Here is a 17739-nt window from a genome sequence, read left to right as displayed (position 1 = left end):
ATGTTTTTATATATATATTGATATACATGTATGACTCATGGGGCACCCCAGTGGCTCACCGTGTGGAGCGTCTGTCACATAATGCTAAGCTGCAGCAGCCTGGGATCAAACATGGCCCAGGCCCTTTGCTGCATGTCATCCCCTCTCTCCTTCCTGTCTTCATAATTGTTCATCCAATCAACTTCAGACTTGGCGGATGTATTGCTGGAGAGCCAAGGCAGTGCAGTGTCAACTCTGAGGTCGATCACGAGTGGTTGCAGAGAAAATTGAAGGAAAGACACATACTGTATAACAGAGGTCAGTGCAGTTGAGGCAGGGGGAGGGGCTCTCTTGGTGACATCATCACCACCATGGACTAGGCCAGCGTTTGGCTGAATGTCTGCAGCCAAATGACATGACACAGCATTTTCTCATGTTTGAATGAGTTCTGCACTAGTTGTGGTAAACCAGTGCTTTATTTTAAAGTTGAAAAATAAACTTAAAAAACCACAGAACCATTTGCTCAGTTGTGATAAACTGCTCTGCCAAATCGAGAAACAAAATTGTTTTCAAGTTATCTTTTTTGGGGATATTGGCCAACATATCCACTAAATAGATACCAGTATACTTGTGATGAGCTATAAAGTGCCAGTAACAGCGGCCAGCTGATTTGTCAGTCAGGCTCAAGGTACCAATAAAACATCATAGCTCCTGGCTGCAATTAGGTGCCACTTTAATTATGAATGCTTTATCAATTAATCAAAATTAATGGTTATGAAAACCCCATGTCAAATGAATACCAGCAACTCAGAGTATTAATTGCTGATACTCCAATCCAATGCCAATAATTAACACAGCATCACTTGCTCAAACTGTCTATGGAGCCTTGAGCTTTGAGTTTCCTCTGATCACACATCTTGTCCTCCTCTTTGTGTTTTGAAGGACAAGTATAAACCAGTATAACCAGTAGACCAGTATAACCAGTAAAACTGCTAGTACAGCTAGCAGTTTTAGAGCAGTTAAACTGTAAATCAGTGTTTTGGCATTATGTAAAAAAAAGGTTTATTCCTGAATTGCAGAAATGGTGGTAAATTACAACAGCTGAACCATACAATTTGTTAAATCTGGTCAAACTGCAGTAGTCAGTCAGTGCAGGGAAAAGAAATGCTGACCATGAGGTCTTGCTGCCAGGCAGTCTACATGCTACTGGTTTACTGTGTAGTTTTCAGATGTTACACCAACACATCAATATCAATTTATATGTCACGAGTGTTGTGGACAAGCATTGCTGAAGCTGTTCATGTCTGTATGACTTCCACATGGCAGGTTCACAGTCTCCTGACTTGTCTGTAACATCTCTCCTGCTGGACGTCCCGCCCTGTGAGCCTCTCAGCCCTTGCCTCCCTCTGCTTCACTCCTCCTCACTCATCTTTAGCTTTCTGCTCCTTGCGAGCGCGAGAGGACATGAGTCTGAAGAAGAGGGCAGGCCACAGCGTGCGGAGGTAGATGGCGAGCGTGGGCAGGGGCCCTGCCAGAACAACGTCTTTACTCTTGTGACGGACAGCGTGCAGGACTGCCTGAGCCACGTCCCTGGGATCTCGGCCAGTTGCTGTGGTCTTGTCCAAAACTGAAAACAATACAACACAGCAAGAAAACATGTTACATCAATTATACTGGTTATCTTTTCAAAATTAGTTTTTGTAGGAAGGTGTATTATATTCTCCTTTTGGTCTGTTTTTGATTGTTTAGCTCAGTGACTAATTAACAATTCTGTCATTACAACAATGATTACGCCCACATGTTGGTCAATAATCTGCTGATATTTTAGAGTTAGTTGGAACTGGCAATATAGGGCTTTTAGATGGCCTTTTGCATTAACACACGTGTGTGCAAGCACCAAATAAAAATAAGCACTGATATTACAGATTTTATGATAAATTCTTATGGTTTATTGAAAAAAAAATTAAAACTCAAAATGTGGCAATGGATAAGGTTTGAGGTAAATCAGTTAGAATAGCATATTTGCATGTTTTACAGCTTTGTAAAATGGAAAAGCACACAACTTGAATGAAGTCCAACGGTCTTTCCCATTCAAATTAACATACCAGGATGGTTGCAGCACCAGCTATTTTTATGTGTGTCGTTGCCATGTTGCCAGACTAGCGTCCATATAAACTGACTTCAAGTGAGTCGCTGAGTCACTGAGGTGAAAGCATGGAAATGAGCGGGTTACCCCATTCAATTTCTATGGGTGAGAGGTTTTGCAGCGAGAACCAAATCAGTGGAAAGACGTCTTGTGTTTCAGCCGGTGTCTGTTAGCTGTTAAAGTTACCAAACACTTTTCTTCTCTACTAAAGCTCAGCTGAGCACGACTGTTTGTAGCATTTAAGGAGTTTTAGAAAGTAAAAGGTCTGTTTGATGATGCTGACCACCACATGAACACAGCAAATAGTACAATGACTGTTCCAGTTCATTCAAGTTGTGCAAAAACACCTATTTTCATCCCTTGAATTACTCACTAAAAGCTGAAGTGTGGGACAAACAAATCAGGCTTTGGTGCTCCACATAAAATGTTACTGTACAGAGCACACATTAACCCAGTGCAAATGACTTATTACTTCAGTGTCAACTTGTATCTCTCTGTTTGGTTCCCTTACCTCCGTACTTGGAGCCATCCCCTGTGACGGCGTTCAGAGACAGGTTGGTTCGGATGTATCCAGGACTGATGACAGTCACTGGGATCCCGTAGTGATCCACCTCTGCGCGTAAACAGTCGAAGTAGGCCTGCGTGGCGTGTTTGGAGGCAGCATCTGACCAGAACAGTTACAAACCCAAAGTCCTGCTTCATTCTCATGAGCTCACCAAAGAGGAATAGTGTTGGATATAAGTTGAAAATGAGTAAAGAATTACTCACAAGCTGATCTGTAAGGAATGGCCATTTTGCCTTGGACGCTGCTGATGACCACAATGTGGCCACTGCGCCGGTGGACCATAGAGGGCAAGAGGGCTGCAGAGGGAGGAAGGAAGAATTACACATCCAGCAGGTATTACATATCGTGTAACCCCCTCAGCCTTCCTCTCCCTGTCCGAAAGGATCCATTAAAATCTATTTGCTTTTCATGCTTGAAAATAAATAACCATTATACAGCAAACATGTCATGTCCCACAAATTATGCCTAGCTGTAGAAGGGCAATAGTGGGAAATATGTTAAGTCATGTTTTTTGGTTGTAGGTAGCAGGGAAGGGGGAATAGGAAGTGCTGGTGATTGGCATCCAAGATATTGTGCTTAATGTACACACAAATGTTGTGGTGCCTCCTCAGGCCAGTAAGTCAAACTTCGGCAATGGCAATAATAAGACGCATCATTAAAAAGGTACCCAAGATAGTTTATATTCAAAATTTCTCACCAAAACACACTGTTTGTGTCCTTAAGGCCTAACAGACACAGTGAATGCGCTCCCTACCTGAAAACACATGTGCAAAGCCTTATTTTGGAATATTGTGAGAGTTGCTTTGTTTACATTTGTGTGTGTAATACATCACCCCTATGCTCATAGCATACTGGAAAATATGATACAAACAGTACAAAAACACACTTGAACACACAAATATCACCATTGCCTCATATACACAGATATCACTACTGTTCGTAGATAAGAACTGGATAATGCATTAGTTATAGTAACAGATGCAGACCCAAAGGTTGCTGTTCAAATGTAAAAAAACAAAACAAAGACAAAAAAAGGAATAAAAGATCATGAGACTGCCGTTTTTCTTTAAATCAAACACTCATTGGGTGATATATACTCATAAATCCCCAAGTAAATCTTAAATTGCTTATTCTGACATGTCGGTACAGGCTTGAGAAATCCTATGCTGAATCCTCAGCTGTCCCTGAAACCAATGTGGCAAAGAGTTGGACGTGGAATCTGGAAGGGTCACATTTCTCAGAAAACTGACAAAATCAGATTCTCTCCCTGCTCACCTTGAGTCAGAGCAATGGGCCCAAAGTAATTTGTTTCCATGACGTTCCGATGAACCGAAACGTGGGTATCCAGGATGTTACCACGGTAACTGATTCCAGCGTTGTTGATAAGGACGTCAACCTGGCCGTAACACTTAAGGATCTCCTCTGCAGCTTTGCCCACTGTCTCCGTCTCAGCCAGGTCGAAGGTGACTATACTGGGGATGTGTGTCTGCAGGCAGAAAACAATAAAGAAGAAGAGAAGAGAATAATGTTACTTCAATCTATTCTGGCTACGTTTCAACGATTAGAGTCCTGCTGGCTCTAAAGTTCCACATTGGTAGGAACATAATCACAACTTCTTTTTGTCATTTTCCATAAATAGAACCATGAGTTGAGGTAAAATGATTTAGGCTGTTAAAGATCAGACAGGAAAACACATACCTATAGTAAACGATTACAAAAATCTGGAGGTAGAGTTTTAGCACATCAATAATTCAGTAAGGTAGACTTGTGTTACAGAGGACCTTTTGAGTAGGTAATTACAAAAGCAGTTAAATAGGTGTATCATTTACCTTTAAATAAATTATACAGTATTTTGCTGTTGACCTGACAATCTATAATCTTGATAACAAAAATCATATTACAAATGGACTTACTTCAGTTCAGTCTGTATTCCTTTTCATGTTTAAAAGACCATTTTTTGCAGCCTGTCTATCTGTGGACCTTGCCTCTAAGCTGTACATTTACTTCTGTATATACAGAATCTCTCTGAAGCAGAAATTTCATTAACTTCAAACATTTGTTTTGAGACAGCCTTATCAAAGGTAAATGAAAGAGGTTGCAAGGTGTGTGTGTGTGTGTGTGTGTGTGTGTGTGTGTGTGTGTGTGTGTGTACACACTTGTGTCTGTGTGTCTGAAGTTGCTGTGAGCTCTTGGACGACCTCCTGCAGCCGCGTTGCGTCTCGGCCACACAGCACAAGCCGTGCACCTGCCCTGTGGAAGACCCGCGCGCACTCTGCAACACAAACAAATACATGTGTTGCTGGTGCTCAACATTGCAGCACGGCATGTTGGCACTTGGACTGCAGCATAGGCAAATATCAACACATGGTTTCATGTTACATTAACTCACTCTTAAATGAAATCAACAGCTGTATATCCGTTCAAATGGATTTTAAAGTTAAAGAATTTCTACATGTTTGACTGACCTTTTCCCAGGCCGGAGCTGGCCCCTGTGATGACCACCACAGCGTCCTGGACAGAGGCTCCCGATCTGAGGCGGACCAGCACCCGGTAGAGCATCAGGACCCCCACACTTGCCAAAACCAAAGGCAGCATGCCCCCTCCCATCACACGCTCCATAGCTGGCGACACACACACCACCTGGGACACAAACACACAATGACACTCAAACAAATCAAGTTGTTGTTTTTTTTTTGTTTGTTTGTTTTTTTAACCCTGCAACTTTTAAGTGCAGAAGGAAGCATTCAAATTCAGTGCTTTTGAATGGAGATTACATTAAAAACGTGCTTCAAATTTCACTGCTTATATCAGTGTCAAATGAACTGTGATCATGGCTTTTGGCTCATTCATGCAAAAGCGCTGCTTTGTATTAGAAGACAATAAAAATATAACAATATGATTTTATTTGTAGAACACTTTTCTTAATAAAGTAACAAAGTGCTTCACAGAAAGAAAAAAACTAAAAGCAGCAAAGAAAAAAATGATCATAAAACAGGGAGGAAAAAATCTCACACAAAAAGTAGGATACTAAAACACAGCAACATATCATGCTTTCCAATAAAACAGTGTTTTGAGAAGTGATGATGACGAGGTGTCATCAACCCTCCAAACCAGCCACGCTGCCTCTCATACTTTGTAATTTTCTGCTCTGACGCCCACTGGACAGCAATTCAAAAACTGAAATCCAACCTAACAATTCCCAAATTGTAACATACAAAACCACATAAGATGAGGTTAACCCTACTGTTTCTACCTGTGATTATTAAGATGATATTTTGCTGCAATAAAAAAGCAACATCACAATTAATTTGACAGGAAAATGGAGTCAGTGCCAGTCATCCATTTTACTCTTGAGCCCCACAGAAATCAGAGGCATAAGATGATGTGGCAGAAAATGTCTTCATTTACAAACAAATACTATATTTGCATGCAAAAATGACTACGGGGAGGGGTGGGTGTCGGGTGGGGTTGACAAGCCAAAATATGTCTTTAACAGCAAGCTCCTATGCCAGCTTCCAGTGCCAAAGGGATCGTGGATGTTTTAATGTGCAGCTCATTTAGTTAAGCTCCTTCCACTCGTCCTGTCTCCAAAGCATAGCACAAACAACCAGCATAGCAACAGTGACAGCTATTACCATTCAGTGCATGTGCACAGACATGCACACACACACAAAGATCTTGTGCATGCACATACACAGTTCAGAGCCAACACTCCTGCAATGTAAGCATTTCCTCTGACTGAATGGGAGAAAATCTCAAACTGGGAAAAGGCACTAAGAAGTGCATTTAACTTAAACTGTCTAAAGTGCATTACAGTGCCTTCAGTAGTGCAAGATGAGATTAATTTTTGTGAAGAATTGTTTTGAAGATTATCTTATTTTGGCGGTGCTTGGATGTTTCACATGATTTGATTAATGGTTCATGATTTGGTAGATACATTCTTTATATTTGCATGTAAATTAGAAACTATAATCAGTGCGTCTGTAGGGATTAGGCTAGTTTTTATTTGGCGGAGTGATACGACGCGCACTAAAGTGATACATGAAGTCATTTGTTGGTGTTGTTCCACGGTTTTGAATGGACATCACAGTAGTCCTGCGCAGATGTTAACACAGACTGGGAGCTTGGCAGCCTAATTTAAATTAAACCAGTCACTAATTGTTGACTCTTAAATCATACCTCAAACTACATCACAGCACATCCGAGCTGACACAACATAAGACATCTGGGTCAGTGAAAAGTCTGTCACGGCTCTATTGCAGCAATCCTAACCTTTGTACACTCTAAACAGGGCAAGGCAACTGTCTTCCACCAAAAACATGCAATGGAGCCAAGAATCAAATGTAAATGGTGACATGTCATTGGATTATAGTAAATATGACTGGGTGGGTCTGGTGTTTGCTGAAATGAAACTCGGACCATTCATTCGTGCTGCTCTGTGTATTATGTGTGCGCAATGAGCAAGGCAACGTAAAGCCCACCGGACTGTTTGAACCGTAACTGTCAGTCAAGGGAGAGCATAACGGCTACAGGATATGTGTTGTTCGGCTAGTAGCACAAGTTCAACGGTTTAAAAACTTGGTCATCCTCGACATTGTAGCTGCTAGCTGACTAAACTAGCATGTAGTGCGCGTCCAGCTCACCTGAGTGGTCGTCCTGTGGTGAAACACAGCGGCTTAGAGTCGGGACAGGAAGGGGACACGACCAACGGCCCGAGTGTTTCCTGCGCTACGAATTGTGGGAGTTGAAGTTCGACGTGAGCCGGCGCTACCTTGCTAGCCTGTTAGCCGTGTGAGTTAGCGTCCAGTTATACTCACCCTCTCCCCTTCATCTCAGACAGCCTCTCTTCGCTCACATTTTATCCTGAAAACTATTATTTCTGTCCAGGTTGATTTCTTAGCATCGTGTGACCGCACACCACGATTAAAAAACTTTTCTGAAACCACCCAGAAGGCTAGTTCCCGCTCAGTAATTTGTGGCTGCAGAGGCAGTGGCCCAAGCTGTTGTCAGGACAGGGATGACAGATAGTTGATACAGAAATCACAATACTGACACCATGTCCATATTTTGGCAAGAGGCACCAGACACAGGCAGCCTATTACTCATGACTCCAGAAAAAAACAGTGCATCTATCATCTTGTCATGCCTTGTTGTCAGTGGTTTGGCTGTGTGGAGGCATACAGAGTGTGTCTCTTTCAGCGGATGATCTGTTGTGTGGAGAAGGCTCTGGGTCTGGAAGGCACTACTGGAGCCAAGGAAATTATGACTGCACTTTGAGGCAGCCTGGACACAACAGTGATGGGAGATCAGTGAGCCCAGGGTGACTGGAGAAGCACTAGCCAGCACTATGTCAAGGATGTCAGAGCAGGATTACTGCCCTGTTTCCATCATGCATCACTCCTGTCATTATCATTATGCATTATATCATCCTATTTATTAAGATGACTGGTGCGTCCCCACCTCACAAGGCCCAGGAATCATTCTGATGTTGTAAATATATCCAGCCCATGTCTCTGATCAAGTGGTGAGCCTGTAGATGAGGCTGACCACTCTTACTCAGTGGGTCAGCTGACAAATAATTGGCCTGCTCTGGTTACAAATCAACAAACTCATCAAGTCTTCTGCCTGTCCGTCTGTGCACTCGTGCCTCTGCTCAGTGCTTTTCACTGTTCTATCCCTGTTTCATTTCTGCTCCTTCCATGGGTTAGTTATGCTCTATGCACATATGCAAAATCTCTGTGCAGAAACTGTAGTCATTATTGTCGAGTTTAATTACAGCACCGCATCACTGAACTTATGACTTCAATTTCTCACCGAGGACAGATCAAATTACATCTGCTTTCCAGCAGTCACAAACCCTTCAGAGGACAAACTGCAATTCAGGAATGCTAAATTACTCATTTCAGTAAACTCTGCCTTTACTAGTGTATAATTCAGGTGTTTTTGAACATATTACAGAGCACTTTTTAAGTCATGGGGTTGGAGTTATAGTTTTATATAAGCTATAATCATGTTGTGCTGCATTTAAAGTGTTAAGAGAATAAAATTTTAAGCCACAATGGCACTGGAGGGTTTTACAAACTCTAATGTTGTGTACATTAACTCAAGAAATTTGAAATTTAAAGCTGAGTGACTTTGAAGCTTGTTATTGAGAAAAACAAACAGGCGCTTTTCCACACTCTTTTGGCCTGTGGCTCCCCAGCTCCAACACAACAGCTACCACAAACCATGGCTGAGCTTGCATAGTCAGTGTAAACAAAACAGCAAAGAAAGGATTGCAATCTACTTTGCTCTTCTCCTGCAGCTTACAGCCAGCGGCCTAGGTCACAGTGATCTGAGCAGCTGCTGCCGATCACAAATTGTGACAGAGCAGTTTGGTGGTCATGCAGTTGATTTCTATAAGCATCGTTAAGTGAGGCAGAAAACAAGAACCCTGTTTTGACCTTTAGTCGTTTTGTTTTACAGCAGACTCCAGTCACACTGGGGAAGTTTGCACATTTGTCCTCCATTTCCCCTAAAATGCAGCTTTTTCCTTGTTGAAACCAAATGGCACACATCTTTCATGTTCCTCAATGAACACAAAGGGCAAAACTCTTGAAGTGTGCTGATCTGTGGACATCAACAGCTGGAGAAACAAGTTTGTCAAGTCCTGACACGATTGCCTTCCTAAGGGAGCAAAAGTGGAAGTCTTGCCCCCAAACAAGCTCAACTTTCAGCAACTCTTGTAATTCCTGAAAATGTAAAAGATGAGGTCATCCCTCTATAAATATCAATAACCCATGCTTTAACTAAAGCCCCCATTAATGTCAGACAATTCTGCTAAACATCAGGAAAATACCGTGTGAAGTTTAAGGCCTTTATTTCATTCTGTAAATCTTGACTGTCTTGTACTCGCATCCTACAGCCGTTTCCTTTCGTCCTTCAATGTTATTATCAAGCCACTTTTGTGAAATACCCCCAGATTTTACAAACCTTGAAGTGAGAATACATGTGGACCTTATTTCTGATACATTATTTTAATGTATCTTTAAAGTGATTTACATCAGAGAATCTCCAACGTCTTACAGATGGAACCCCTCATGAAAGCTTTTAATTTGCTCAAAACCAATTACACATCAGTTAAAGTCAAAGAGTGAACACATTGTGAAGTCAATAATCCCCTTCTACTTCTAATGGGAAGTAATGACATGTAAGAATAACTTGATTTTCATCAGTGACAGTAATTTGGTGAAAAAACACTTTTACCGATCAAACCAATTCCTTATATCTGGACTCAATTTTTTCCATTTTCACATTATTGTTGGTAGAAATGTATCATTGCCTCTATTCTGATCACAAATCATTCTTCAATTCATGAGACTTATTTGCCATTATTCATTGCCTTAATCTCACCTCCCGCTGTGTCCAAGAATATGAAAACTATTGATCTATATAGCAACTAATAACAGCCACCACAGGATACATGTACACAGGTGTGTGTGTGTGTGTGTGTGTGTGTGTAATTTGGTCTGTGTGGTCCCACTGGCTGAATCATCATCTTTAGTGCTCAGAGGTGTTTCGTTTTCTTCGTCTTTCTCAGTGTTAATGCAGTATACATTAGAAGCGATCTACATACACATCTGAGAAAAGTGATTTAAAAAGTTTGTGATTTTTTTTTTTTTTAAGTGATGAGGACATTGAGCCACTTCACTGTTGCTTCAGTGGATTAGAGATGGGAGGATAAAGGGTTTTATCGCAGACTGGGATGAAGAAACACTCACAAAAAGTTGATTGTGGTAAATTTCCATCACCCAAATACTGTAAAACTGTAAATCGTGAGGATATTCACTCAAAAAGCCGTTTAACTTGCTAACGTACAGACTTATACTGATTTCCTGATTTATATATGCAATAAAAAAAATTGTTTCTTAACAAAATATAAGGTAAAGTGATCCCAGTATGTTTCAGTGCCATTTTAAGAGTTTTAGGTATATTTTTATGATTATCAGGATAATATCGTGAATCGCAATTATTCTGGCCACGAGGATTGTGACATGAAATTTTCATGTCATCCCATGCCTACTTCAGATGTCACTCGCTTCCTTTTGACCAAGAAAATCTACATGAACAAGACAGAGTCTCAAACGATGGTGCTGCTATTTGCCGTTTTCAGGACATCATGTGAAATCCGTTTAATGAAAAAAGGTAAAATAAAATACAGAAAGGTGAGTTTGAAATATCCTAATGTTTAATGAAAGGGTGATGTACTGATCAGCGAGAAAGGGGTACAGTAAAACTACGAGGGAAAGGGGCAAAGAGCTTGGATGTACTCAAACCACGTCTGTCTGTTTCAACCGCAACACAATTCAGTCCACAGGAACTGCTTCTATACCCTTGTGCACTAGCTTGGTGTGTGTCAAGGATGCAGGTGGAGGGCGCAGGGGAGGAGGCGCAAGGGTACTATGGAGATAAGTGTGCTGTTGTTGTCACATACAAGTAAAAGAAATGGAAGGGAAAAAACAATTCCTTCTAGTTTTAACTATATCCCTCTGATCAATCAAAAGTTCAAAATGGAAGCGCCCACCACGTGTGGAGCTGACCCCTGGGCCTGATCATGGCTTCCACTCTGCTTACTTCTGGGGATGGATAGGTTCTGTTTTTTTGTTGTTTTTCCTTATTTTTCTGTTGGTTCTTAACCCTCTTCAGACTGCGCTCATACCGCATAGAGTTCGTAGATCTTCTTGGCGCAATACGCCAGGGCGGCCAATGCTATCGTGTTATGGAGTCTCTTTCTGTGGATGTCATCCCTGCGTACCAATACCACAGGCGTGGAAGAGGTGAGCGTGTGCAGGGGCAGCCGCGAGAGTTTTTGGCTGTCATATTCCACCTGGTACTTACAGCAGGGGTCAAACTGCCAGGAAATCCCGTAGAGAGCGGCGCAGGCCACACTGAGGGCGCCGGCGGGCAGTGCCACGTAGCGCGAGTATTCGGGTGGCAGCGAAAGTGGCGTCATGAGGCAAGCAGCACCTGACAACACAGCCGTCTTGTGCAGGCAGTTGCCCACGGCGATCCAGCGGGCCGTCTCATCTCCGATGCGCGTGGGCTCAATCACAATGTATTTGTACTGGGCCTCCAGTGCCTGCTCCAGCTCGTACTCAAACTGGTCCTGCGCATTCTCCCCATTGTAGATCTCGTGCACAATGTAGCAGTCTGTCGCCGCCATCACTCCCCTGTACACACACAGAAAAAACAGACAGGGACAGAAAAAGTAGAGGTTAGAATAACAATTATTACATCTTACGCATCAAGCCTCTCCTTTTATGTGGGCACTCTACCAGTTAGTTTTTTTTTTTTTTTTTAAACAGTTAAGGCAGCAGGACCACAGTACAGAAAGTTAGAAACAGTTGTTTTCCTAGAAAATGGTGAAAGGAAATGCCATTGTTTTGCATATATCCTTTACATTAGCTTCCACATGTGTCTGCCAAAAAATTCAGTCAAATGGCTCATTCAAAGGTTTCTGTCTGGTTTAGAGAAGCATGATATATGAATTCACATCACACCGTATGGCAAGTTCATTGCATCATATCTACTTCAGCTGAAACAACATGATAAAGCACCGGTGGAACTGTTTACTTTAATTCCTTGATGACAATATTCCTACATGTTTTGCTAAAAATCACTTGAATGTCTGATAGCACAAAACACAATTCCCAAGACTAATATCTGTCAGCTGATACAGTCTGTTGTTAAAAACCTGATTTCAGTGTCTCCCAGTCTTTCTTTAGCTAACTGCCGCTGTCAGCTGGAAATCATAAGCCAGCAAACTTTACACAAGATGTGTTGACTATGAATGAGGGCTGAACAACACATCGTTATCACACCGCTATCTAGATATGAACATGCCAGATATCGATATCTCAAAAGGAAATGATATGGACATTATCAGATTTAGGTTTTGGCAGGTGTTAGTTGACCAAAAGGTATCCTGGACAATTTAACCATGTTCTCAAAAATATTTATACGTCTACAATTTCAGAGATTTCTCTGCTTATATCAAACTCTCTTGAAGCATGACAAGACGACATTTGACATCCAAATATGTCATTCATTGTCAAAAGTCTGAGGCCTTCACTGGATGGCGACAAGATGGCAAGTAAGCCCATGGCACAAGTTTTCTAACAAGTCGGACAACAAGCTCACTCAATTTCAAGGACAGAGGCATGGGATCAGACTGTCACACAGCATGTCACTGGTTAATAATTATGTTGAAAAAGACACAAGTTTTTGTTTTTCTTTGAATATAGGTATGCACTCCAAAATAAGAGCTTTGTTTCAGGAGAAAATGGTTTCTATGACTGCAGTACCATTTTATTGGAGTAATTGTGTTAGTAATATTGACTGGGAAAAAAAAAAGTTTGGTCTTTACCACACTTCTAACAAATAAGGTAAAAGAAGTCTAATTTTAGTTGATCCATAAATTCTATCTGGTGAAACATTTCTCCCAAAAGTTAAAGAGTGACATAGATGTGAACTGCTCTTTCTGTGAATTGCCTCCTGAAACTTTCTCCTGCTTACTTTGGTCTTGTAAATTTGCATGCAGGCTGCGGAAAGATATCAATAATTTCATAGCTAACAACATTTTCTTTGATATAACTCTTTTCTACAGAAACATATTGGGTTGTTATGTTTATAGTAACAAAGTGATACATGCATTTTACTTATTAATTTAATTTTACCTGCCAAATTCCACATTGACAAAAGCAAATGTCCAAACCAAGAAGCTCAGTTCTTTGTGGTCATGAGGGAAATGTAACAACACATGTCACTATTTCTTCCTCACAATACAAAAAGTTCTCAAAACTATGAATGCAGGCAATAGTTTCAATTTCTTTAGGCGAGTCTCTTGTCATACACTCGCGTTTATTGCTTATCTTTTTTTTGGTTAGCTTTGTTTCATGTTTGCTGTCCCTCTCTCTTTTGCAATAATTTGTTTCACTGTCAGTGCTTCACATATTTGGAAGCAATGCTCTTTCCTTTGTTCAGAACTTGAAATAACGATTAATCAAGAGATAAAATAGCAACACGGACACAAGTTCAGGAAGCTAGCTGAGGCGCTGGTCACAAAAACGTGAGCTAGTTAGCATGGGACAAAGTTGGGGGACTGGCCAGCTGAGTTGAAGCCCGTTTTACTTCCCATCAGGTCAGCAGGCTGGGCGAGCCCTGCGCGCGAGTGAACCGAGAAATGCCATCCAAATATTCACAGAAACCTGGCCTACAATTACACACAACTCCCCAGCAGTTAGTTAATCAAAACATCACATGAGCTGCTAGCTATCCCGCTTGCTAATGTTAACTGCTCACGCTAGCCTGCTAACGTTAGCTAACCAAGGGGGTAAATACCCACTTGTCGCTTAATTTGACTCGGAGCCCCGAACAGTCCGTGTACGTGGGACGTGACACGCCGCGATATCACCGAGACAAACTATCACATTAAAAGAGCCTGGTTAGGTGGGATAAGATGTGGAGTAACTGACCTCTCCCTGTTTACTGGGACACCGCGCCTCCTTCCGAGCGACGCCATGTTGGAGGTACAACAGTGATTGCGGCTGACGTATAACAACACGATGCATTTTGGGTAATGTAGTGTATCAATTCACCGGACGCATCGTGTTAACTGCGGCTACGCACTACAGTTCCCATGATGCCGTCCACGCAGTGTTTCTACCTCTTACGTATTTTATTGTATTGCATATACGGAGAGGTCAGACTGCATTTTCTTTATAAATTCAACAACAAATAAACGGAAGTACAGTCTTTTAGAGGTACAAAACGCACAAATACACCAAAAACGACCACCCGGGAGGGAATGGAGGGGCAAAGCTGCGAGACTCAGATAACGCAAACCGTGTCATGAATGTGAAAACCCTGCAAAGCTGAATAAATGCATAGGCAGCGTACCCAGTGTTCCTAAATGTGGCGTATAGTACAGTTTGTTCCGTCCGCGCCGTCCCGTGGACTCACCCATATTGTGCCCTATCCCGGTGTGTCGAGGTCTGTCCCCGTCCGTGTCCCGGTGCGCTGTGAGCTGCCGTCCGTGCGCTGTAACCTTAAGCTCCGTGGATCTGACTGCTGGCTGCCTTCCAGACTGCCTGATCATTTAGTACAACATGCAAACACAACAAAATGCAACAAAAATAATTGCGACTTTACAAACCAGCGCGGACACCAGCCATGCACGATGGAGTCCATGTTATTATTCCTCGCTGATGCAAAGAATGAATTTGTGGAGCTCTTCTCTGGGATTTGATGAATATTCAATTCCATATTAAGGCTCATCAACTGAGGGCGTTTCGAAATGGCATTCACACTAACTCATAGATTAGTCGTTTTTCCACAATATGTTGTGCATCATCATAACCCTCATCCCTGCTCATAAGATCCTCCTGAATGGTGTGAATACTATCCTCTGAATAATACGGTGAACTCTGTTATTGACAAAATATTAAGATGAAAACAGACTTTTGGGGGGACTTGAGGAGCACAATAGCAGCTGCTATCCCTACCAGCAGCCAAAAACAATAATTTTGGGCTTTCCCGTCATTAAGACCATAGCTGGCTTGATAATGTTGGTGCCAGCCCTTCCTGCTCTTTTCTTTGCTCTTGTGTCATGCAGTTCCTTGACGGAGGGCAGCTGGTGTTCAATGACCTGCTCAGTTTGGACAACATGCTGTAGTTTGTCCTTGGAGTCAAAGAATTAGGGGTGGGGAAAAATATCAATTCACAGAAGTGACCTTTGACTCTGACCTCAAGATATCTGAATGAAAACAGGTTTCATGGGCACCCAGGGGTCTCCTCTTTGAAGACATGCCCACCTCATGCCAATCCCATGCAAGTCAGGGCACAAACCATGTAGTTTGTTTTTTTTTTTTTTTTTTTTTTTGCATTCAGTCCAAATTTGTTCCTTTGGCCTGTTGTAAAATGGTGTATTTGAGCAGACTAAACAGTCTTGGAGTTGCGTAATTTGGGTTTGACTGGAAAGCTGAGACTCTTGTGGATTAAATGAGCCACATTTGATTTATGTGTGATGACGTTTGCGCCTATAGGAGCCATTTCACTGTAGTGAGACCATTTTTTGAAACTTGACATCACTGTACAAAATGACTCATTGTAGCTTTTATGATAATCACAGCCTCATGAGAGTTTACGTCCAAAAACCAGAGGATAATTCAAAAGTCACAATAAATCACAATATCAAATTGCAATACTTATACCATCGCAATATTTAAGAATCACAGTAGATATTGAATTGGCACCCAAGTATTGTGATAGTATTGAATCGAGAAATAAACATGTCATCCCAGCCTGACAAAGGAAGCTGAGCTAAAGAGTTATACCAGATTTAAATGGGGGATGGAAGAATGCTTTATCTTTGACCTATAAATTGCCTCCATGCTTGTGAGAATTTGAGCTGCCTCAGTTAGTGCAGAAAGAACATCTGTTGGCTCCTGTTGATGTACAGGATGTGCCCATCACATTTAAGTATGTAGGTGACAGTGGTCCTGCACTTGAATGTCTCAGCTGCTCACGCCTCCATCTTTGTCGGTGATAGTCTGTGTTCCAACATCATCTGCAAAGTTAATGGGATAGTTCATGCATTTTTTAAAATGTAATTTTCTTTTTATTGTGTAATAAAGAGACAACAACACAAGTGTAAATCAATACAAAATGTGAAGTTGTGAAGTAGAATGGAGGGGGTAGCAGTCATAACATAATCAACACCATCAGGACAGAACAAGATGACAAAAAAAGAAAGAACAAAGCAAAACAAAAAAAAAAAACAAACAAAAAAAAAAAACAAGAAAAGGGGAAGAAGACAGGGAAAAAAGCTGTTATGTAGGATAATAGTGGTGCTGTCTTCCTCTCATTGTTACTGAGTGCTTGATACTGACTGGAAGCTGCAAAAGCTAACTGTTAGCCTCCTGCCACTGAGGTGCAATTTCCCCAGGCTAACATTCTTGAAAATAACTGCTTTAATCCACAACTGTTTGAGTTTGATGATGTGTGTAGGAGAATTTTTACAACCCGAAATGGTGTAAAAGTTTATTACTAAAAGAAAAAAAAAAAACATTTGGAGCATCCAACCAGTATCCAGCACTCAGTAACAATGAGAGGAAGACAGCACCACTACTGTCCTGGGGTGGAAGAGGTGTAAAGACTGTTTTAGAAGATGTAGAGCACACAACACAGTCTGCACTGATTGAAATCACTGCTTCATTTTTTCATAGTGTTTCTCAAGCTTTGGGGGGCCTTGATGCATCCTGCTAAGAGTGATTACATTTACCACATTTTGCCAATTTTTCAGTGGATAAGAGAGCTAGTGGACTTGAATGTGTTACTTACTGTATCCACATAAAACCTGGTTAACAAGATATGACATAATTGAATTTTGGAAATGACTTTTATAGAGTTGTGCAGCAATGAAATTCACAAAAGCCCCTCTGTCTGTGTTTATTACTTTGAATAGGTTCTATTCAACATGACATGTTTAACATGTTTATTTAAAGAGAAGAATGATAGTTTTCAGCTGCATCTCTTACAGTCCAGTTGCTCTGTCATTTAAGTCATGTGTACTCACTGTGTCCATGTGCATTTGTGTGAATTCACTCATCAAGATTATTTAAAACAAATGGAACAAATACCAGAGTCCACATTAGAGTACACTAGGATAACAGTAATCCATACCTTATCCAGTGTATAATCACAATGTTTAATAAGATTTGAATGCCTTTTCTGGCACCTGGAGATCTGAATCCACACACAGGACGAATGCTGGAAGTATTAGTAATGAATGCAACATCAGCACAAAGCCAGTCCACCGACAAAACTACAGTGATGGATATGTTTTGCAGTCTGATTATAAATAGTTTATGAGTGCACACCAGCAATAATTAGTGTGTTGACAGTGTAATAACAAAACCTCTATAGAAGCATGAAGGTGCATCCCTGGGAATAAACTGAAAATGTTAACCAACATTGCACTGACCAAAAGCTCCACAGTGCATTTTAAAAT

At 41.4% G+C, this 17739-nt stretch overlaps 2 protein-coding genes across 3 annotated transcripts; both read right to left on the bottom strand.

The window, feature by feature from the left end:
• Nucleotides 1-695: 695 nt before the first annotated feature.
• Nucleotides 696-7486, bottom strand: dhrs7b (dehydrogenase/reductase (SDR family) member 7B). Its single transcript, XM_030058972.1, has 7 exons — nt 7334-7486; nt 5156-5330; nt 4847-4962; nt 3966-4176; nt 2894-2986; nt 2637-2789; nt 696-1606 (listed from the first exon to the last, which is right to left on the bottom strand). The coding sequence occupies exons 2-7, from the start codon at nt 5307-5309 to the stop codon at nt 1401-1403; spliced, it is 933 nt and encodes a 310-aa protein (XP_029914832.1). The 5' UTR covers nt 5310-5330; nt 7334-7486; the 3' UTR covers nt 696-1400.
• Nucleotides 7487-10269: 2783 nt separating this feature from the next.
• Nucleotides 10270-14821, bottom strand: tmem11 (transmembrane protein 11). 2 transcript variants are annotated; one of them, XM_030058757.1, is made up of 2 exons: nt 14691-14821; nt 10270-11899 (listed from the first exon to the last, which is right to left on the bottom strand). In XM_030058757.1, the coding sequence occupies exon 2, from the start codon at nt 11890-11892 to the stop codon at nt 11383-11385; it is 510 nt and encodes a 169-aa protein (XP_029914617.1). In that variant the 5' UTR covers nt 11893-11899; nt 14691-14821; the 3' UTR covers nt 10270-11382. The 2 variants fall into 2 exon arrangements, with proteins under 2 accessions (XP_029914617.1, XP_029914616.1); XM_030058756.1 differs by lacking the exon at nt 14691-14821 and adding an exon at nt 14204-14294.
• Nucleotides 14822-17739: the final 2918 nt, after the last annotated feature.

Source organism: Myripristis murdjan, chromosome 8 (assembly GCF_902150065.1).
Source record: "Myripristis murdjan chromosome 8, fMyrMur1.1, whole genome shotgun sequence".
Taxonomy (NCBI): domain Eukaryota; kingdom Metazoa; phylum Chordata; class Actinopteri; order Holocentriformes; family Holocentridae; genus Myripristis; species Myripristis murdjan.
Note: the sequence above shows the minus strand (reverse complement) of the source record. Positions and strands in the feature narration are given on the sequence as shown.